At 36.7% G+C, this 24,475-nt stretch overlaps 1 protein-coding gene across 1 annotated transcript in view; it reads left to right on the top strand.

Moving 5' to 3' along the window:
• The window catches only part of pid1 (phosphotyrosine interaction domain containing 1), a 40,102-nt gene extending 16,137 nt beyond the window's left edge, over positions 1-23,965 (top strand). Inside the window, exons 2-3 of the mRNA XM_073850688.1 lie at positions 2,578-2,724; positions 18,537-23,965. Of these exons, the coding sequence (XP_073706789.1) occupies positions 2,578-2,724; positions 18,537-19,025 (636 nt within the window). The 3' untranslated portion in view covers positions 19,026-23,965. The remainder of the gene's footprint in view (positions 1-2,577; positions 2,725-18,536) is intronic.
• The last annotated feature ends 510 nt before the right edge of the window (positions 23,966-24,475 follow it).

The raw sequence follows: 24,475 nt of genomic DNA, 5'->3' as shown, positions 1-24,475 counted from the left end.
AAGCCAAGCACACCAGAGGCAAAATGAGGAATTAAGCATTCCATGGAACATCAGAAAAACTGCAACAATGAGTAAGTTGAGCTATTTTAAGATGATTTTTGTCAAAATGGCAGAAAAATAATGTAGAACTAAACATAAATCATAATGGCAGACAGGAAGTTCGACCATCTATGGCATAATTAATGTCTATATTGTCGGCATGACCCAAGGAATATTTTGAGACCACTTTCATTACGATAGACTAATGCAATCAAAAGTAATTAGCATTTTTTTTTTATTATTAATGGTTGATGGATGACTTGTTACTTTTGACCAACAGGTGACGCTGTTACCAAATTTGACAATGGCACATACAAGTTTGGTGTCATTATGTCAAAGAGATAAATGCAGAGATATAGCCTTAGATGCAGTTTTGCATCTTTCCAGCAAATTTGTTGATGCGTTAAATTAAAACTGTTTCGTATATTGACATGAAATCCATAACTTTTGCCAGCATGGTCTGAAGAGTCAAATTTGGTGAAAATCGGACTAACACTCTAGGAGGAGTTAAAAAAAGTAGGCTTTCAACATTAATCAAAATGGCGGACAGGAAGTCTATCCAGTTATGGCATAATTGGTATTGATGTTCTTGGCATGACCCAAGGAATATATCAAGACCAGTTTCATTATAATAGGCTAATTTAAACAAAAGTTATTAGCATTTTTCAAATGCCTCCAAACTTTTTGAGTATTGTCAGGGCATGGTGCTGAAGACACATACAGAGTTTCGTAACAATATGTCAATGTGTTCGTAAAATATAGCATTTTGCAACAAAATTCAATCTGGCCGATGCCCAAAATGGCTGACGTGGCAAAATTGGGTATGGTTCCACTCTGCATGCTCCACCGAATCTAGACCAGTTTTGTGATTTTTGGCCAAACCCTTGAGAACTTATAAGCAAAAATAGCTTTTCATATCTCATATTTTTCATATCTCCTGACCACTAGGTGGCACTGTGCCGAAACACTGCAGATTGCCTCAGGTCATGCTTGTTATAACACACACCAAGTTTGGTCTCAATACACCAAACCGTTGCGGAGATATAACTTCACATCCATTTTTGCATGCTTTTCGTAGAATTTGTTCGCGCATTATTCGAGACTGGTTTAACTAATCAAATTGAATTCCATGACTTTTTGCCAGCATGGTCTGAAGATGATCTGAGCCAATTTAGGTGAAAATCAGACAAACTATCTAGGACAAGTTTGAAAAAGTAGGTTTCTGCTTTGGTACTAAAGCTTCTTTTTGAAGCTCACGTGATGTTTCTTCAGCACTTGTTTTTGTTGGCCACTAAAAACAGAAGTGAAACCGTTCCTGTGGATCAGCCCATTGAAAACTTGCCTGAGTTACTGAAACGTGCACCCAGTGTTGAAGTAAATGGAGAAAATGAGTGTTGAGCCTTCCTGAAATGAGGACTTTCTCGGAGAATGTCCCCCTGTTTCTTAGAAACTCTCTCTCTCTCTGGAGAGGAACCCTTCGCTCTGTGGGAGGTAAAGTTTGGAAAACAATATCTTATTTCAGGAAGGGAAGTTTAAGGTCAACATGCCAAACCTTTGAATTATCATTGTTTTAAAAGACACATTTTATTATGACTCTGCGGAAATGCAGACAGACATGTTTTGGTACACATTTGAGCACAAATAAAGAGCAAGGACATGACAATGACAGTGCAGTTCAACACAAACACGTCCAGAGTTTCATAGAAGGCGTCCATTCCTCTCTACGGTCTTCTGTTGACTTCCTGACTGAGAATAAAATTTAAACGCAGTGAAAATATTATGAATAAAATTCCAGATTTGTTTCAACATAACGCCCTCCCCTGAACAAACCTTTCTTTCTTTCACTCTGTTTTTCTCTCTGCTTCTCTCTTTATTCTTTTATCCTCAGACCACAGGAATGTTTCTTTCTCTCAGAAAGTTGTAAAGTGCTGATTCTGGGCTCAGGGTGCGTTTATACATGTGGCTTCTGTCGTTCACTTGCTTCCTCTGCCTCTGTCTCTCTTTTCCATATTTCTCAACTTTCTTCTCTCCCTTCAAAATCTTCTAATCTTTGATGGGTCAGATTCAGATGAATCTAAATGCTTGTGATTTGCCAAGAACTACATAAATTCCCCGTAAATGTTTGTTTAGTTTTTATTTTGGCTAATTTTGTCATGCTGTCACAGCAAAAGTGTTGTGAACTCCACTTAATAGCCTACCAAGTTTACATTAAGTGTGATTTCTATTTCTGTCATAGTAAATATAATATTTTAAACTCAGCAAACTGTTTGAGGGTGTGAGCTGTCTCATTTTGTATTTCTTATATAACACTTTATTACAGAATGAGAGTGGCCTAAGAGCGAGACAGACATCTGTGTAGTATCATACAAGTGTGCCATAAACTTTATGGACTAACTTGGATGTTATGCGCAAAACAATTCGTTCATCCGTCCTGGTTGTGGAAGTGCTGTTTTATGAGTTTAAACAGAGGCACCTGTGAATCTGTATTTGTTAAACATGTTCAAAGTGTAGCCTAAACTAAGCTGTTCTGTTTTTCAGCATTTACAGACCATGCTAAAGACCAAACTCAATGTGCTGACACTCCGGAAGGACCCGCTGCCTACAGTGATCTTTCACGAGCCAGAAGCCATCGAGCTGTGCTCCACCACACCTCATACGAAGAACCGCGCAAACACAGGATATAAGGTAAAGATAAAGATGAAGCTTTTCCTGAATTACTAAATTATCACATGATCAAAAATGGTGCCTCATACCTAATTTTTGTTCATTTACTTTCAAAGGATGCGTTTAAAGGGGTCATGAACTGCCTTTTTTATTATTTTGTACTTTTCTCTCAGGTCCACTTATAAAGATTATTTACATCAAAAAATCTAAATCATAATTTAGAAGAAATTGGCTAGTTTCTGTCTTGTTTTTAACCCCCCTCATAGGAACACTCTGTTTTAATAGACTCTGAAGCAGTGCATTATTTTTAAATTTTGAGGTCCCAGAACAAAGTGGGGCGATGGATACGGCATTTGATTAGAGCAGGAACAGATAATGGAGTATTTGCACAATCACATTGGTGGACCAGCTTAAGTCATTAACAGCGTGCATCTTCGTACAGTCATAAAAAAACGGGGGGAAAATGACATTTTAAAACAGCAATTTCCAGGCCTAAAAAAGTTTTGGAAAAGTCATGGAATTTTTTTTTTTTTTTTACAAATCTCGGTATAACAGAATTTTGTTTAATCGGGTCCTAAATTTCAGTGGGGGAATGTGTGTAAATCCTTTAGTTTTACTCATCCCTGCAGCCTTCGAATTTATGAGGGAAATTCCAGCAAAAATTTATTTAATATAACATGTAGGTTAAATGAGTAAAAACAGCTGAGGTCAAAAGTTTACATACACCTTGCAGAATCTGCAAAATGTGAATTGTTTAACCAAAATAAGAGTGATCACAAAAAATGCATGTTCTTCAGAAAAATCCTTCAGTTCCCACAAATTCTTCGGATTTTCAGAATGTTTGTGGATTTGAACCCTTTCCAACAATGACTGTATGATTTTGAGATCCATCTTTTCACACTGAGGACAACTGAGGGACTCATATGCAACTATTACAGAAGGTTCAAACTCTCACTGATGCTCCAGAAGGAAACACAAGGCATTAAAAGCCAGGGGTGTAAACTTTTGAACAGAATGAAGATGTGTAAATGTTTCTTATTATGCCTAAATATCATATTTTCATTTAGTACTGCCCTTCAGAAGCTACAAAAGATACTTACATGTTTCCCAAAAGACAAAATAAGTTAAATTTACCCTGATCTTTAAATTCAAAAAGTTTTTACCCCTGGCTCTAAATGCATTGTGTTTCATTCTGGAGCATCAGTGAGCGTTTGAACCTTCTGTAATAGTTGCATATGAGTCCCTCAGTTGTCCTCAGTGTGAAAAGATGGATCTCAAAATCATACAGTCATTGTTGGAAAGGGTTCAAATACACAAACATTTGTGGGACCCGAAGGACTTTTCTGAAGAACAGTGGACAGTTGACATGTTCAGGACAAAAAAGGGACTCTCAAAATAGCTGATGTCAAAATAGCTGGCAACAAAAGTGAGTGCTCCCTAAGTGAATTTGTCAAAACTGTGTCCAAAGTGTCACTATTTTATGTTAGCACCATTGTTATCTGGCACTGTCTTAATCCTGCTGGGCATGGAATTGACCAGAGCTGCACAGGATGTTGCTGGGATATTCTTCCACGCCTCTATAATGACATCACAAGCTGCTGGACGTTAGACACATGGTGCTACTCCACCTTACACTTGAGGATGCCCCACAGGTGCTTAATAGGGTTCAGGTCTGGAGACATACTCGGCCACCCCATCACCTTCAGCTTCCTCAGCTAGGCAGTTCATCTTGGTGGTTTGTTTGGGATCGTTATCATGTTGGAAAACTGCCTAGTTTTTGAAGGGAAGGCATCATGTTGTTCCATGTTGAATCCATGCTTTCCTCAATGAACTGCAGCTCCCCAGTACCAGCAGCACTCATGCAGCCCCAGACCATGATGCTACCATGACCGTGCTTGACTGTAGGCAAGACACAGTTTTCTTGGTACTCCTCACCAGGGCATCACCACACATGCTGTACACCATCTGAGCCAAACAAGTTGATCTTATAGTCTCATCAGACCACAGGACATGCTTCCAGTAATTCATGCTCTTGGACAGGTTATCTTCAGCAAACTGTTTGCAGGCTTTCTTGTGAGCCAGCTTCAGATGAGGCTTCCTTCTGGGACGACACCTATGCAAACCGACTTATTGCAGTGTGCGGCGTATGGTCTGAGCACTGACAAGCTGACCTTCTACTTCTGCAACCTTTAAAGCAATGCTGGCAGCACTCATGCATCTGTTTTTTAAAGCCATGTTCTGCACCTGATGCACAGAACTTGTTGATCGACCCTTGCAAGGCCTGTTCTGAATGGAACCCATCTTGGAAAACCTCTGTATGACCCTGAATACTGTAGTGTAACTCGGTTTCAGGGTGTTACTGAACCTCTAATAGCCTTGGCCATCTTTGTGGAGAGCAACAATTCTAATTCTCAAATCCTCAGAGAGTCCTTTGCCATGAGATGCCATGTTGAACATCCAGTGGTCAGTATGAGAGAATTGTACACAAAACACCACATTTTGACTGCTCTAATACAAGATATACAACTTTGAATGGTCCTGTCAAGCAGACAAAAACATAAACATGATGAATAGGATATTTGGCTTTGCATGGTTAAACAACATGCTGTTATCACTTAGGGTGTACTCACTTTTGTTGCCAGCTATTTCGACAAAAATGGCTGTATGTTGAGTTTTTTTCAGAGAACAGTAAATCTATACTGCTATACAAGCTACAGATTGACTACTCTAAAATATATCCAAGTTTCATTTCTATAGTATTGTCCCTTGAGAAGATATATTAAAATGGTTGCTGAAATGTGAGGGGTGTACTCACTTTTGTGAGATGCTGTATATAATGTTGTGAGATAGTTAGGTCTACCTGTTTGTTCAGTGGAAAAATTATATTTTTGGACTTCCATTCAGTGCCACTAATAGAGTACAAATGACACTCTTCAAGTAAAAAATAATAATTGGATCCTGCATTTGGATGTATTTATGTACTAGCGTTGGTCCACCTATCCTTGTGGAATATTGTAGAGTCACATGCATGTATTGAGAGAGAGAGAGAACAGCCGAATAATACATAAGCTAAAAATACCGAAAATCTCTCAAGGATGTTGGCCTACTAAAGAAGCTGCGATGTTGTTGCCATGGAAACCTCAGCATCCATTCATGGCAAAATGCTGGCTAAGACAAACAGAGCATCTCTGTCTGTCTGTCTCTCTGTGTCTTTGTCATGTTCCTTCCACCTCAATAGTGTTTCTCTTTCTTTCTCTGGAAAGCTGTAAAGCCCAACATAATTTATGCCACATTTCTAAAGTTAAAAGGAATGTACTGTAGCCACATATTTGCGCTCAGTTGAAACATTTCACATATTTTCATCTGTGTATTTTAACATGGACCTCAGAGAATATAAAGCATCTGGTCTTGCCCTAAACACACTCACACATGCTTCACCACAAGCATTTTTACATTTTTGGGGGTAGACTGGTTTTATAATGATTCACATGTTTCTTAAGATGGCAGAAGCCTGGTCTGACCACGTGTTGTTGCATGAGAATAGCTGTTTGAGAGAGTTAGTGATAGAAAGACAGACAGAAAGAACCACCTAATCATCCATTGAGGCCCTTTGATTATGTAACAACTCAACAAAGCTAGTCTATACGCTGTTTCCATGGCGATCGGCCCCGCTTTGTGTGTGTGTGTGTGTGTGTGTGTGTGTGTGTGTGTGTGTGTTATACACACACTCCTGTGCTCACTTCTCACTAAGCATACATGAAATGTCTGCTCTATCCCCGTTTAAACAGTTTTTTAGCATCATTGAGATATTATTCTAGTTTGACTATTGTTTTGATTTTTTTTTTAATAATGAATTTGCTGTTAATGTAATGTCATTAATGTTTTAGTAACTTTGCTTTTATCATTAATATTACTCGTTTTTATTACGTTTTTATGTTTAGATTAGGGCTGTGCGATATTGAAGAAAATTTTTATATGCGATACCTCATTAAATAATGCAATGCTTAAACTACCACCTGCTCAGATGAAAGTCAGTTCTGTGAAGTTCTATAAAAATGTATATTAGTTATTTATATGTGTGTATGTATGTATGTATCAAGAGCTCCTGTAAAACCACAACAAATGCCTTGTGTCTGCACACACTATAAAGCTCATTTTGATTCTAATATAACTAACATACTTGATAAAAGGACAAATAAAACACTGCTTAGTCTTCAATTTATGAATTCAATATGCACTGATTCTTTTCATTGAGACTGAACTCTGCAGGGCCAGTGTGTGTGCAGTCAAGGTTTTAGATGTTGTAGACAGATGTGATTAAATGATGAATGCTTTCCATGTATGTGAGTGTTGTTGTGTGTCAGTTACTGTGGTTTCTATACTGATCTCCTCATAACTCTGAGGGTTTGTGGAATTGGCCGTACTTTGATCAGGGTCACACATGGGTTTAAACTGTCGCCACAATCCACCATAAACACATTCTTCCCCTGCCCTGATGCCTGTCTTATTTTTCGAATTCCCATTACTATGCAGTTTGAGAGATTCGAGACCCTGTTAAAGAAGCTACGAGGCTGAAGTAGACATTCTTAGACTTTAAAGTGACACTAGTTGAGCAGTCTGGGTGTTATTTGGGTACTGCTGCACAAGTTTTAGACTGTTGGCCTATGGAAGTTTGCGCTAGACATACATCTTTTGACTGCTGCAATGAGTTACTTTTCAGTGTCTCACGCCATGAGCGCCACATTTATAAAGCCAGTTTGAAATAAAAATGTGCCATATTTTCTAGGGGTGTGACGAGACACTTATCCCACAAGACGAGACGAGAAGGGGTCATCAGATGCAAAACTAACTTTTACATGTTGTTTGAATATTAATGTGTGTTGGCAGTTTGTGTACACAACCACCCTACAATGATAAAAAAATTTCATCTTTAAAAGTAATATCCCCTTTTTAAAATCAGGTCATTCTCAGCTTCTTGTCGTTGTGACAAAACAGAGTTGATTGACATGAGCGTCTTACCTTAGACCCGCCCTCACCGAGCTGAAACAGTCCCAATACGATCGCCATTGTGTGACTCGGGTGCAGAGGAAGATTCAAATTGAGCGATTGAGGTGTTCTTTTGTTGGATGTAATAATGAACATAGCAGTAGTCATTTACTCCCGACATCTGAGCCGCTTAAGAGGCAGAGGACAATGTTACTTTCATTTTTAAAAGGAAAGTGCCGATCCCTATACATATGCATCTGTGTTCGTGTGAATCGTTCCTGATGCAGCTTCACCCACAGCAGAAGTGAGTATAAGGGTTTTTTATGCATCTTTGCAAATGGCCTTTCTTAATAATGTGCTTGTTGGCAAGTTTCGCCGATAAACACGGCTAAATGCAGCTAAATGCGGCTAAAGTAAACCTTTCAGCTCATAATCCCTCATCAGATAGGGGCGGGGCAAGCAGAGCTCATTTGCAAATAAAGGGCCCTTGTGATAAAATGAGCTGATATTTTGCAGAGCTGATTTTGACAAGGTAAAAGGGTGGTTTTTTAATCAAAGTATATTAAAGACTTTTAATTAAGACCCTAAAGAATTATATGAACTTGTGGAAAATGGGCATCCGATGACCCTTTAAGATACTTTCTAGGGATGCTCATATTGACCGTTTAACCGTTAACCGACAGTAAGAATTTTAACCGATTATTACTATCAGTTAAACGATTTAAAAGGGTTTTTTTCTATTTTTTTTTTTTTTGTTACATTTGCTGCATGGTGAAAGAAATAATGCTATTTGTAAGTTATCCGTTTACTCACGCGCAGTGTGGCTGTACAGACATATTTCGCTTCACCTTTACTTAGTATATGTTTAGACCGTTAACAGATTAACAGATTGTAGTGGTCTTATCTCACGCACTTTTTTCCCCCACACACAGCCTATATTTAACTATCCTGTGATAACATTAAATAAAACAAGACAGAGCTTCACCTCGCCAGTTTTACTTTCATTCATAAAATACAATATGCAAATGTAACATGAATCGCCATAACCATTCATAAACACTCTAATTTGTACAATAATAACAACATTTATTGCAACCGCTCCATTTCAGAGCCTTTAAAAAAAACTTCAACGGCTCTGCTCCATCATTACTTCAAGCTGGTGACGCGGTGCGCAATGACAGTTGGGTAGTTTTCAATGGAACGCACCTTTAGTAAACTGATGTAGTATATGCAACTCAATGGCAAGTGGCGTTATTGGGTTATCAGAGAGTGAATCCGTGAGTGAATGTATTCAAATTCTGAATGAATTATAGTCTAGAAAGTGCGCAATAGGCGCTCCCGTTACAATCACTGGAAAGCTATCACTCATCCTAGAGTAGTTCATCGCAATCTCATAAACTTATTAAAAAGTAATAAAATAACCTTTACACTGCACAATTAATCTCTTATTTATATAATGCCAACACTTTCTTTGTTTTAATAAGAGAGTTCGCGAAAGTGTAGAAGTCAGCAAAACTGAAACCGGCACTTTGGTTGGTGAGTGGATTGTAACATAGCCTCCTGTGATTGGCCACAGTGATAATCAAATCAACATACATGTCTGTGATTGGCTATTGCTGAACGCTGTAAAACACGCGCTTCTCCTCACGCATATGACAGTGGATGGAAGTCCCGAACCGCAAATTGAAAGGGTTTTTGTGATGGTGTTTTTTTTCGCGGATCTAAGAGTTAACAGGCAGCGGTCCTGCCTTTCCGTACAGCATGTGGACATGTTAAAAACTAGGCACACTGAGGTATTGGCTGGCCTGCTATATATTTTTATGTCCGACGAGAAGAATAAGACCGGGTACAGTTCTTCAAAGCGCATAAAATGATTCAGTGTGTTTTAGTTTTGTCATCTTTATTAGGTAGTTATTTAATTTATACATATTTAGTGTAGGCCTATTTATATTATTCTTTTTTTTCATTCAGATATTCTCTGTTCTCAGAACCGCTGCTGATGCGTGATAATTTAAGTATATGTCAATACAGTTTTTGTTGTTGCTCTGTATGCTGCTGTTTGCACGTTAAAATAAAACATTTGCTTGTATTTTTAATGTATCATCACAGATACTCGTGCATTCTATTTTTATTTTAAACTAATTTATTATTCTAATTTTATCAGTTAACGGTTAATGTTCGGATAACGAGCAGCGGTTGTCGGTCAGGAAAATTAACCGAAATGAGCATCCCTAATACTTTCGTTTTTATCACTACTGTAGACAATAAGTGTTTATACCCAAACTATAAACTTTAATCACATTTATCTGCTTCCACTTTTGAATGCAACATCAATATCTCAAAATCCAACACAGTGGTGTTTCATTCCTGAATTAGTGATTCAATAATTGACACACAAAGCATTTGAAGCATTTGCTTCATTCCTGAATGAATCAGTGATTTGGTTGAGTAAATAATTCAATGACTCACTCAATAAAACAGTGACTATGCCACTTCTGCAGTACAAAAATTTGATCATCAAATTATTGATCATTTGATTGGTAACAGCTTATACAGTGGGGGAAATAATCATTTGATCCTCTGCTGATTTTGCATGTTTGCCCACTGACAAAGAAATGATCAGTCTATAATTTTAATGGTAGGTTTATTTTAACAGTGAGAGACAGAATAACAACAAAAAAATCGAGTTGCCAAACGTCAACCTCAAAACTTTAATGACTTGGAGAGGATTTGCAAAGAGGAGTGGGACAAAATCCCTCCTGAGATGTGTGCAAACCTGCTGGCCAACTACAAGAAACATCTGACCTCTGTGATTGCCAAAAAGGGTTTTGCCACCAAATACTAAGTCGTTTTTTGTGAAGGGGTCAAATACTTATTTCACTCATCAAAATGCAGATCAATTTATAGCTTTCTGAAATGCGTTTCTCTGGATTTTTTGTTAATATTCTGTCTCTCACTGTTAAAATAAACCCACTATTAAAATTATAGACTGATCATTTCTTTGTCAGTGGGCAAACATACAAAATCAGCAAGGGATCAAATAATTATTCTCCCCACTGTAGTGCCTTATTTTATTTGCACAAATGTCTATTTTTAATTACCATGGGGAAAAAATCAAAGAAGTCAGTTAACTAACTTTAGAATCTCTTTTAAAGGGATAGTTCACCCAAGATGTAGGTGACTTTGTTTCTTCAGCAGAACACAAACGAAGATTTTTAACGAAAACCGGTGCAGTCTGTCAGCCAAATAATGGAAGTGGATGGGCACCAAACCTTTAAAAGTAAAAAAAAACATGCACAGACAAATCCAAATTACACCCTGCGACTCGTGACGATATATTGATGTCCTAAGACACGAAACGATCGTTTTTTGCGAGAAACTGAACACTATTTATATCATTTTTTACCTTTGATACACTGCCACGTCCATCTGTCCTGAGCACTAGTTTATCATCCGGATCGTTACTTGTGAACACGCCGGAAGGGGAAATCGGTGAAAAATCCCGGATGAGTTTGCACAAGCAAATGTAATCTTTTAGCTTTAAATCGGTTTGAACAATCAGGATAAGCGCAAGTAATTACCATTTTGAATAGCCGCTATACCCACAATCTCTGTGTACTGTGTAAACAATGAGTGTCATTTACATGCGACAGATTCCGGCGTTTGCGTATACTCTGCCAGAGCGTGTTCACATGTAACGAGCCGGATGCTAAACTCGTGCTCATGACAGATGGACGTGGCTGTGTATCAAAGGTAAAAAATGATATAAATACCGTTCAGTTTCTCGCAAAAACCGTTCGTTTCGTGTCTTAGGACATCAATGTATCGTCACGAGCCACAGGGTGTAATTTGGATTTGTCTGTGCATGTTTTTTTTTTTTTTTTTTTACTTTTAAAGGTCTGGTGCCCATCCACTCCCATTATTTGGCTGACAGACTGCACCGGTTTTCGTTAAAAATCTTTGTTTGTGTTCTGCTGAAGAAACAAAGTCACCTCCATCTTGGATGCCCTGGGGGTAAGCAGATAAACATCAAATTTTCAATTTTGGGTGAACTATCCCTTTAAGAGAAGACGTTTATGCAAATGTTGCAAAAGCGTCCTATGTGGCAGCTCTATTTGTCCAGCATTAGTTTTTGAGTTCTGACAAATTTCGAAATACAATGACGCACAAAATGAAGCTTGTGTAGCTATTAGCGTGTGTTCTATACTTCAGCAGTGTAGCAACACTAAGAGCGGGTGACTCATAGCGTACGCATGAGCGTGAGTGTGTGTTGTACTAGCGACTCGTCATTTAGATGCTTTTTTTGTGAGAACGCATGTTTGGTGAGAGTATATTTCTGTGTATGTTGGTGCTGTATGTTTGTGAAAGCCTTCATTATGGAGTCAGGGGTGAAAGATTGATTCTGTGAGCTCAGCATGTACAAAGTCTGTTCTGTGTGCTGTTTACACACACGCAGTCTGTTAACAAACATATTGACCCCCCCACCCCACCCCTTACACACACACACACACACACACACACACACACACACACACAGACCAAACGTAGTCATCACTTTCCCTCAGAACAAACTTTCTCTGGCTTAGGCACACAAACACACTCTTTCACAAAACCACACAAGAGTATGCAGTGATTGTATATCACATACCATCGTACAGCTGTGTCGGGGGACACATGCGCCTCTCATTCTGGAATCATTAACGTCCCGCTTCGGAATGCTGAGCTGGTGAAGAATTCTTTTTTCTGAATTATGCATGGAGAGTCTTGAGCACCAGGGAGATTGTCATTCGTCACGCTGCCACCTGCTGGACACACGAGTCAGGAGCAGAACTACTTATAGAGTTTTAGAAGTGTGTACTGCAAATATTTAATGTTTTCTGACTGATTTGCACACACAAATACATGTATTTACTGTGTGTATACACATACTTTTACTTTTTATTTAGCCATTACATTTCCCAAAGACTGCTTACAATCTTGGATTTCGTAAGAAAAATATTTTTCTTAAAAAAAAAAGAAAGAAAGAAAGAATGGGGCATAACAGGCATTTAATATTCATTTTAATATTGCTTTTAAGCTGTTTGAAGGTAATGTAAGGATCCGTGTTGGGGGTAACGCATTACAAGTAACACAATTTACATAATAATATTACTTTTTCCATGTAACTAGTAAAGTAACGCATTACTTTTTAAATGACAAGAAAATATCTGAGTTACTTTTTTCAAATAAGTAACGCCGGTTACTTTTGCCCCCATTTATTGATTAAAAGCTCCCCTGTCTCCATATTGAGAGAAATTGTAAGATGTTACTTTCTAGTTCTAAAATAAATGTAAACATGCATTAATTTATCTCACTCACTAAAAAAACAGATACAGTGTTCTTCAAAATGAATAAAAACAGCGGAATTCAATGCAAACCTGCAAGAATAAAATATGCTAAATAATACAAATATCCTTTATGTATTTATGTATTTGTATGTCTTTGCTGCCGAACTTTGATGATCCAATTCATCCATACTAATAAGCAAAAATTACTCAAGATAATCTAACATTTGTTTTCCTTTTTTTTTTTTAATTGTTGAAGATTAGACATTTTTTCTTCTGTGGTCTACTGCACAGATGTGAATTTACTTCTCTAAGCCTATTTGCCAAAAATATAACTTTTTATATTAAAAGCCCTACCCAGATTTTAAAATTAACGCAAAAGTAACGTAACACACTTTTTTAGGGAGTAAGTTTATACTGCTTTTAAAAGTAACTATCCCCAACACTGGTAAGGATGTTACCTCAGACTATAAGAATATTAGCACAATCTGAGTATAATTTAATATTATTGTAGGAATTTAAGAATTTGTGGTTTTAAATAATTAAAATGTTTAAAAATATATATTTGATAAAATGGAGTGTCATATCAAGCATATAATAAATATTGCTTTATTACTAATATTGTTTGAAATGATTTCTATTTCAAATAAATGCTGTACTTTTTAAACTTTTTATTCATCAAACATTTAGAACACTGAAGACTGGAGTAATGATGCTGAAAATTTAGCTGTACTTTTTACTTGCATACAAAAATAGTATGTACAGTTGAAGTCAAATGTTTACATACACCTTGCAGAATCTCCAAAATGTAATTATTTTGCCAAAATAAGAGGGATTATACAAAATGCATGTTATTTTTTTATTTACTGACTTGAATAAGATATTTCACATAAAAGACATTTACATATAGTCCACAAGAGAAAATAATAGCTGAATTTATAAAAATGACCCCGTTCAAAAGTTTACATACACTTAATTCTTAACACTGTGCCACAGTTGTTGTTTGTTTGTTTGTTTGTTTGTTTTTGTTTAGTGATAGTTGTTTGTGAGTCTCCTGTTTGTCCTAAAAATTTAAACTGCCTGTTCTTCAGAACAATCCTTCAGGTCCCACAAATTCTTTGGTTTTTCAGCATTTCTGCGTATTTGCACCCTATTTTTCTAACAATGATTGTATGCTTTTGAGATCCATCTATTCACACTGAGGACAACTGAGAGACTCATATGCAACTATTACAGAAGGTTCAAACGCTCACCGATGCTCCAGAAGAAAAAATGATGCATTAAAAGCCAGGGGTGAAAACTTTTGAACAGAATGAAGATATGTACATTTTTCTTATTTTGCCTAAATATCATACTTTTTTTTATTTAGTACTCCCCTTCAAAAGCTACAGAAGATACTTACATGTTTCCCAGAAGGCAAAATAAGTCAAATTTACCCTGATCTTCAGATGCATAAAGTTTTCACCCCCCGGCTTTTAATGCATTGTGTTTTCTTCTGAAGCATCAGTGAGCGTTTGAACCTTCTGTAATAGTTGCATATGAGTTCCTCAGTTGTCCTCAGTGTGAAAAGATGGATCTCAAAATCATACAGTCATTGTTGGAAACGGTTCAAATACACAAAAATGCTGAAAAACCAAAGAATTTGTGGGACCTGAAGGATTTTTCTGATGTGGTTCAATTGTTCAGGACGAACAAGTGACTCATAAACAACTATCACTAAAAAAACAAAAAAACACAGCTGTGGATCATTCAGCTGTGAACAACACAGTATAAAAAATCAAGCATATGTAAACTTTTAAACAGGGTCATTTTTATAAATTCAACTATTATTTTCTCTTGTGGACATATGTAAACGTCTTTTATGTGAAAATATACTATTCAGGTCAGCGGTAAATAAAAAATAGCATGGATTTTGTGTGATCCCTATTATTTTGGTCAAATAATTAACATTTTGCAGATTCTGCAAGGTGTGTGTACATTTTTGACTAATTATGCAAAACTTATTTTTACTGTATTTTAATTATTTAACGAGTGCATTTCGCAACAACTTCGCAACAGCGTGTTTGTTAAAAACAATAGTTGAAAACTCTTTTAAACTATTATTTTTAGCTATAACACCCAGCCCTAGGTAGAAAATACTAAACTAGTGAATCACACACATAGTGAGTAATTGTGGCCACATGTTGCATAACAGTGCGGCACAAACAACATTTTTTCTCCATGTACTTTGTGTAGGTGTATGCGTGCGCTTCCACTGTGTGCAATACTACATGTTGTTTTAGTTGATTTACAATCACATGACATCGTATTTTCATATTGCTGTCCTGATATCACATTAATGAATTGCACAATATTTGCGCTCACTCACTATGAGCGCTGTGCATCAGAGATGTGGAAGAGCAGCTTTATTGTTGGAAGGCTCTCAGATGCCTGCGGAGGTAAGAGGATGGAGAGATGAATGAGCGCTCTGTTGCTGTCTAGACTCTGTAGTGACTGAGAGGCATCAATCTGCCTCAGTGTTTGATGATGATTTCTCACAGTTTCCACCTGAGGTTTATACAGACACGTACACACACACACACACACACACACACAGACCCACCCAGGATCAGACATCATGAGGCGTGTGTAAACAAACACACACTTTCTCAGAAGGACTGTAATCTGTCATCTCGCCACTGAGGGAAATACACATCAAATACATGAGGAATGACTTGACAGAAGAGTGAAGATCTGGATTATTACAGTTTTGAAAAGTTCACTATTTTTTTATTATTATTTTGGTTTTTCATCAAGTTTTTATTTTATGAAAAAATACTACTTAGTGGTCTTACTGTTAACAATTGATTAGTGAAGGTTATAAAAATAGTTCATCAAAAATTTTAAATGTCGTCAAATGTAGTTGTTCTTCTTTTAATGCTTGTTATCTGCTCTGTTAAACTTTGTGCTTTCACTTTATGTTTAAATGAGATTTTTAAAGAACTTTTGTGCATCTTTTCTAAAAATTCTCTTATGCTCACTATGGTTGCATGTATTTGATTTAAAGAAATATAGTAAAATTGTGAAATATTGTTATAATATTATTATATAATAATAGGACTGTTTAAATTTAAATAGGTTGTAAAATGTATTTTATTCCTCTGATCAAAGCTGAATTTTTTAGCGTCATTACTCCAGTTTTCAGTGTCACATAATCTTCAGAAATCATTCTAATGTGCTGGGGTTTTTTTTCTGTTTTTTTCAGGTCTTTGATAAATAAAAAGTTCAAAAGAACAGCATTTCTTTAAAATAGAAATCTTTTGTAACAACTTTAAAGAGTCCTTGCTGAATTGCTACTTTTCACAATTTTCTTCTTGTTGTGATTGTGTTCACTTACGATAATAAGGCTTAATGTTATCCATCAGGTATTGAGTAACACACATCGCCGCTCACTGCCTCATCTGTTAGTCATAGTGTAGTAAGGGGCTTCTTTCAGGCCTAACATTTCCCGACATTTCTTCTAGAAGAGAACAGTCATCCTCTCTCTCATTCTACCTCTTTCTGTGATGTAAATAGTTTTCAGAAGAGAAGAAATATTACTGGCATTTCCTCTCCCGGCTCGCAGCAAGGCCCCGTCTTTCTGTTTCAGACACGAGAGAAAGAATGAGATTAAGAAAAACAAAACGCATCTGGAGAGAGAGGCACTATATTAGTCTCGTGTTCACGGGAGGGATGACTTTGCATTCTGCAGTTGGTCTGCTGTGAAATTCTCTTACCAAATACAGCACAGATGTTCGACCCCTTGCTTGTCTTTGTACAGTTTGTAAAGCAATAAAAAACGATTTTGTTTAATTAAATTCTGTAAACGAGTTAAAAAAGGGAGGGAGACCATGGCCAGAATTAGACCTTGTGGTTGCAGACTAAACAAAATGTCTAAAAGAGAAAAACAGACAGCCAGACATACTGTTTTTCTTCTGTAATTTCACATTTTCTACCCAATCCCTTGCCAAAATTACACACATTCAAAACCAACAACAGCAGGTATTCACAACTACTCATTTTCTCTTAAATCTTTTGTTTTTCTCTGAAAAACAACAGCATATCTCTAGACCAATGACTCACAAGAACGACTTACATACACATTCTTGAAAATTACTTTTATGTATTTTTGTTGGTTTCATATGCTTTTTTTTTTTATAATGTACACCAAAAAAGTAAATTTAAGACACAAGGTAGTGTAACCATCAAGTAACATTTTTTACAGCTTGAATACAATACCAGTCAAAAGTTTTTGAACATTAAGATTGTTTTATTGTTTTTTAAAGAAGTCTCTTTTGCTCACCAAGCCTGCATATATATGATCCAAAATGCAGCAAAAGCAGTAATATTGTGAAATATTTTTACTATTTTAAATAACTGCTTTCTATTTGAATATATTTTAAAATGTAATTTATTCCTGTGATTTTAAAGCTGAATTTTTAGCATCATTACTCCAGTTCTTCTGAACTTTCTTTTTGTCAAAGAAACCTGATAAAGTCTACTCAGCTATTTTCAACAAATTAATAATAATACATGTTTTTTGAGCAGCAAATCAGAATATTAGAAAGATTTCTGAAGGATATTTCAAAGTTGTTCTGTTTTTGCTGTACTTTAGATCAAATAAATGTAGGCTTGTTGTGCAGAAGAAACATTAAGAATCTTACTGTTCAAAAACTTTTGACTGGTAGTGTACATGCATAATATCTATTTTAAAAAGTGACACTAAGGACTTGAGTAATGATGCTGAAAATTCAGCTTTGCATCACAGGAATAAGTTACATTTTAAAATAGATTAAAATAGAAGACTACTATATTTTCTGTACTATTTCTACACAAATTTAGAAATAGTAATTTTTAAACGCTCTGAAGGAGTTTCGTCATTCACTCTTTTTATTTCTATACATTTAGTTTTCTAAAAGTCATCTACTTTGAACATCTAATCTTTGAAGTGGTCATTTTGTAGCCAAAGCTCTTGAAATTGACAGAAAAGCAACAAATGATGAACTTGATGACAAACAGAAAATCCTTCAGAGCTTTTAACCCTTGAAAGCATAAAAACCATACATTTGTGTTGAAATAGTACATAAAATATCAAAGTGCATTTAAGGGGTAAAAGCAAAAAAAAAAACAGCTTTTTAGTCAGTGAAAGCCAGGGAAAAGTCAGGGAATTTGACATTTGGCTTAGAATAGGAACCCTTTATGATGGATGGATGCACTTTATTGGACTTCAAAATCTCAACAGCCATTCACTGCCATTATAAAGCTTGAAAAAAGCCAGGATGTGTTTTAATATAACTCTGATTGTATTTGTCTGAAAGTAGAAAGTCATATACACCTAGGATGGCTTGAGGGTGAGTAAATCATGGGGTAATTTTCAATTTTGGGTCAACGATCCCTTTAAAACAAATGTTTAAATGAGCCGTTTTCTGTGAATGTGATCGTTTGTGTGAATCCGTACCCAAATCATCTTTTCACTTTTTCTTTTGTGTGTTTCCATTTTACTAGGTGACCTACCTTGGCAAGGTGACGATTTCCGGAACTCATTTCTTGTCTGGCTGCACAGAGTCGGCAGTGGTGGGCTTATGGGACACAAAGCGGACATCCATCACCCACGATGACTCCATCACCTCTAGCAATGCCATACTGGAAATCCGGCCATTCCAGGTGCGACTACATCACCTGGACGGACGGGGCGAAGCCACGGTCGCCATGGACACCTTCCAGGTGGCTCGCATCGCATACTGCACGGCGGATCACGACATCAGCCCCAACGTGTTCGCGTGGATCTACCGGCAGATCAACGACGATCTGACATTCCAGATGGACTGCCATGCCGTGGAGTGCGAGAGCAAACTAGAGGCCAAAAAACTGGCGCACTCCATGATGGAAGCCTTTAAGAAAACCTTCCACAGCATGCGCAGCGACGGACGCATCCACAAGAGCGGCTCGTCCGACGAGTTCCCCGAAGAGTTGAGCACACCCGACGATGGCTGAGAGATGGGACGGAGGGGTCGAACTTCTCTTAAGCAGGGGGTTGGGAACAACATCTTTGTGCCATAATAGAATATTCAGAAAAATAACCACAACAAAAAGAGAACGCAAATGGAAACTCAAACCACAAACCAAGAAACTAGTCTGCCTTTTTCGATCTCGGCTGCCAGACGGTTCGTGCCCATTTTACTAAAGCATCCGAGCGCCAACATCATCACGAAGTACTTTACCACAGTCACACTCCCACTTGAAAGCTGCTGGTTTTGATATGGCGCGTGTGAAGTGGCAAGAACTTGTTACACGTTCACCTGTTTTTTTTCTTTCGTTTAGCCAATCAAAACCTTTGGGGGGTTCGGATCTGGAGAATTTCTGATGTCCGTGTCGTTTTTTAGATAACGCAGAGGTGTATTTCCTCTGCTAAGTAGAGTTTAAGAGAGAGAAAAATGATATAATTTTGATATTTATGGCAGGCAGCCAGCCTCGGGCATTTCTTTACCTTTATCTGGCCATAGAAGCGTAATTATTGGGACCATGCATCGATTTCTATGTTTTTTTTTTTTTTAAGATACCAAAAGTCAGTATGTGTGTGTGTGTGTGTGTGTGTGTGTGTGTGTGATCTAGGGTTTGTTTGTCTGCAGCTCATGAGCCTTTGATTAACTATGGAACGGGTTCTCTATTACAAGCTAAGTGTGCTTGTATGTTCAGCGCAGTTTAGTGCTTTTATGTGTGCGTGCTTTTACTAGTACGTGTGTTAAAGGGTTAGTTCACCCAAAAATGAAAATTAGCCCATTATTTACTCACCCTTAGGCATCCTAGGTGTATATGACTTCCTTCTTTCAGACGAATGCAATTGGAGTTATGTTAAAAATTATCCTGGCATTTCCAAGCTTTGGAATCGCATGGGCAATGTTCCTCTTCATCAGTCTGTTTTTTTCTTGCAAAAACGCATTGATTCAGGAGGCTTTTATTCACCTCTCTGAGCCAAGTGAGGCACTTTTTATTATGGATGGATGCGCTTTATTGGACTTGTTTTGGACTGATGAAGAGAAACATCCACCCATGCAATTCTAAAGCTTGGAAATGGCAGGATAACTTTAATATAACTCCTCTGGAAGAAGGAAGTCATACCTAGGATGCCTGGAGGGTGAGTAAATGATGGGCTAATTTTCATTTTTGAGTGAACTAACTTTAAATTGAAAGTGAGACGTTCCAGATACATCAATATTTTAAAGGAATAGGTCAAAAATTAATATTCTGTCAGCATTTACTCACCCTCAAGTTATTCCGTATCCATATGAGTTTTTTTTTTTTTTTTTCTGATGCCCACTAATGATAATTTGATGAATGTGGGTAACTAAACAGTAGGGCTGCAGTAATAAATTGACTTGTGGATCGTTTCTGAAATCTTCCAAATGCATGGCAATTCTCTTTGGAATTGATTCTGAGCTTAAATTTCAAACGCTCACGAAGAAGACTGCTGAAGAGCACATGTGCGTTCGCCTGATTCGTGTAATTTCACCTCGGCTCAGAATGCTTTTATGACGCGAGTGTAATGTAAACACAGCCAATTCTAATCACCCTTGTAATTCGCTTCAACCTTTTCGAATTTTATGAATGATTATTTTAGGTTTAAGTGTGTGTGAGGATTTGGAAACCATCAGAGCACAGCTGTTTCTAAAGCAAGCAGTGGCATCTGCTGTTCAAAACTAAGCTCGAAACCAATTTGAAAAATAATTGTGATGTTCGGAAAATCTCTGAATCGATACTGAATCATTTCTCGATTTGCGATGCATCGATTAATTGTCCCAGCCCTACTAAACAGTTGCTTACTAAACAACGGTTGCCATTGACTTCCATAGTATGGAAAAAAATTATATGAAGCAACAGCAACTGTTTGGTTACCAACATTTTTTAAATCAGAAGAAATAAACTCATACAGGTTTTGAACAAGCAGAGGGTGAACAGAATTTGCATTTGTGTGCATTTGTGAACTATCCCTTTAACTCTTTAATGCAGGGCTATAGGTGCGGTCACATTTACCGTTGTTCAAGAGTGAAATCCAGTCAGCAAGATTGGCAGTTTTATAAGGAGGAAACAGTTCACCATGCAGATTTTGCTTGTTCAAGTGAATTTGCATGTTGGCCAGCAGAAAGCTGCTTGGTTTTGAAGTGACTTCGGTGTGAACCATGATTCAAACATCACTGCGCTATTTATAATTTCAGTGAAGTTTCACATAAAAAACCGGCTACTGTCAATTACAGTAGACATTTTTTTAATGCAAAATTTCACTGGAATCTTGCTGACTGTGACCACGCCTATAGACTGTTTGAATCGTGAACAGAAACTAGTGATGGGCGCTTTAAAAAAAAAATCTTTATGAAGCTTTGAAACATTTACAAATCTTTTATTTCAGATCAAACTTACCTAGTCTTGTGATTTCAGCAAATGAGGCTTTATGTCAAACTGTTAACTTTTAACTTCCTGTCCGGTTAGTTTTAAAATGCACCCTATTGACTCAAATACACTCGTAAAAAGGTTTTCTCTGTCTTTACGTTTTATAATCTGAAGAACCTTCTTTCGCCACAAAGAACCTTTTGTCAAACAAAAAGGTTGTTCCGATGTTAAAGGTTCTTTATGGAACCATTTAGACAAAAAAGGTTCTTCTATGGCATCGTGAAGCACCTTTGTTTTTAAGAATGTATAAGACAATTTTTTTTTCTTGGAAATGCATCTGAAAAAACGTGGTTGTCTTATATTCAGGGTCTAGACTTTGACATGCCAATAATACACCCACAACAAAAGGTGGCGCCAAATACACGTAAAACGAGTGTGCCAAGAAATACGTAATATAGTGTGCGATGTCATTTTAGAACATCGCGAGTGAAAACAAAAGAAAAAAAACGTAGTAGCATGAGTCGCGACTGTCTTGTTAGCCCGATGGGAGCAAACTTCCTCTGTAAGTGGTTTTAAAACATAAGACAGAACCCAGATTTGAAAACTACAATAAGATGTTAGTGAAATTTTAGTAGGCTACTATTAAATAGCCTAATTGTTATATAATTCAGATGGGCTTCCTGTTATTTTTATGGTATATCAAAAAGTGTATATTTAGGGCGATGCGAGGACCCTTTTGGAATTGCTACGTTTATTATTATTTTTATTATTATTATTCAAAATGAATCACATTTTTAAGAGCCTAACATCCTTGAAAACTCATGAAACTTTGCACACACATCAAAACTGGCGGAAATTTACATCTAATATGGGTTTCAGAAGTGGGTTTGGCAAAATGGCTCCATACACGCCACCTTTACACGTTCAGCGGCGTGTGCTTTGAGCTACGCTTCATGTACATGCATGAAAATCGGTACACACATGTAACACACCAATACCTACAAAAAAGTCTCTAGGGGCAAAATCCGAAACCCAACAGGAAGTCAGTTATTTTTAATTTTCTCAGCAAATTTTGTATCATTATTGCAATTTTCAGGCCTTTCATCGCTGCTTGCAGCTTTCATTTTTAAATGTAATTGTTGGTATATGTTTTTACCATAAGTGTTTACCATACTTTCAAACCAGAAATTAAAATGAGAAAAAATGCAATATGAACATAATTTAAGAATTCTTTTTCTTAATCGATTTTTCCAAAAGGTATATCTTGAAAAATGTTTAATTCCTTTAATACTTTAGTATTAATACAAGAACAAAAATGATACTTAATTGCTTCTAATGAACCTAGTTTGCCTAGCCCTGCATGATGACTCAAAAACAAGGACTAAAAACTATTTTAACAAATTTAATAAAAAAAAAAAAAACAATGTGCACAAATTGAATTATCTGAAGATTACATTTAATAGGTTACAGGTTTAACATTTGCAGTCAAACATCTTATTATGCATTTTTATTTACACCTTTTTGACCAGCAGGTGCCGCCAGCCTGTGGCGTTTTGAGCGCTTTGAAACATTTTACAGAGCAATTGATTCAGAGCTTCAAAAAGCTGTTTTTCCCCATCACTAACAGATTTTGTTATTGGTCCTTTGTTCACATACAGGGTGTCAGACGTCTTTCTGTTGGGTTTTGAGAGAGTTGTGTGAATGTTTGTGCAGGAGATGTAGGACCCAGAAGCATAGCTGTCCCATAGAGTGCCTGTCTCTTGCCCCAGTGCTGAATGTATGAAGTCTGTTGTGCTGCAAGCGCTATATATGTACTGGTACTGAAAGCCTTGTTTGTTTGATTATTATTATTTTCAATTTTTTTATATACATTTGTATTTGCAGGTCATTTGAAAGCTGTAAAGTGGTTTAGGGTCACTTTTTGTACAAGATGTCTAGCACGTGTGTGTAACGTAATGCATGCGTGCTCTTACATGGGGCTCCACTCACCTGTGAAAACCCTGTTATGGGACGATGGATTGTGGAGCAGCGAGCAGATGAATAAACAGACTCTATTTTGGATTGGGATTCTGTTGGAGAGCATCTGGTTGCGGGAAGGCAGTGAGCATTTATAAATATAAAGAAATATATATAAAAGATATATACAGTGTATTTGGAACTCATTCGATAAGCTTGTGTAAATACAAATGTATCCATTTTTTTTCCTTTTTAATACTGCATTAAATGTTCGATATTTTATATAAAGTGACAAGCACCATTAAAGGAATCAGTATTACGGCCAACTGTGAATTTGGATCGGGAGCGGAGGGCAGCCTTCAGCGTGAGTGATGAAACGTCAGGGGAAAGTGAGGATGAGTGTCTCTTTGTTGTTGTTGTTGTTGTTGCTGTTGCTGTTTTTTAATTTGTAAAATTGTAGATGAACATTCTCACTACATGTCTTAATGGCTCAGACTCGCTTTAATGTTTTGAAATGTTACCATGTGTGTTTTTTATGCTGTATTTGCAAAGATAAAAAGATACAGTCACATATAAACTATTTACCAAGCTAAGTTTTTCTGTTATTATTTGCATATATTATCAAAGTGTTTCATTAAGTTTGCTTTTGGGGGTATGTACACTAGCAGTCAAAAGTTTTTGAACCGTAAGAAGTCTCTTCTGCTCACCAAGCCTGCATTTATTTGATTCAAAGTACAGAAAAAACAGTCAAATTCGGAATATTTTGACTATTTAAAATAACTGATTTCTATTGTAATATATATTCAAATGTAATTTATTCCTGCGATTTCAAAGCTTGATATTATTCCAATCACGATCCTTTAGAAATCATTCTTATATTCTTAGTTGCTGCTCAAAAAACATTTATTATTATGTTAAAAACAGCTGAGTAGAATTTTTTCCATTTTTTTTTTTTGGGGGGGGATGAACAAAGTTCACAAGAACAGCATTTATCTGAAATAGGAATCTTTTGTACCATCATAAATTTCTTTATCGACACTTTTGATCAATTTAAAGAATCCTTGCTAAATAAAGGTATCAATTTCTATAATTTCTAAAAAAAA

Source organism: Garra rufa, chromosome 11, assembly GCF_049309525.1.
Source record: "Garra rufa chromosome 11, GarRuf1.0, whole genome shotgun sequence".
NCBI classification, from domain to species: Eukaryota; Metazoa; Chordata; class Actinopteri; order Cypriniformes; family Cyprinidae; genus Garra; species Garra rufa.
The sequence above is the reverse complement of the archived record's forward strand: the minus strand, read 5'-3'. Positions and strand labels throughout refer to the sequence as shown.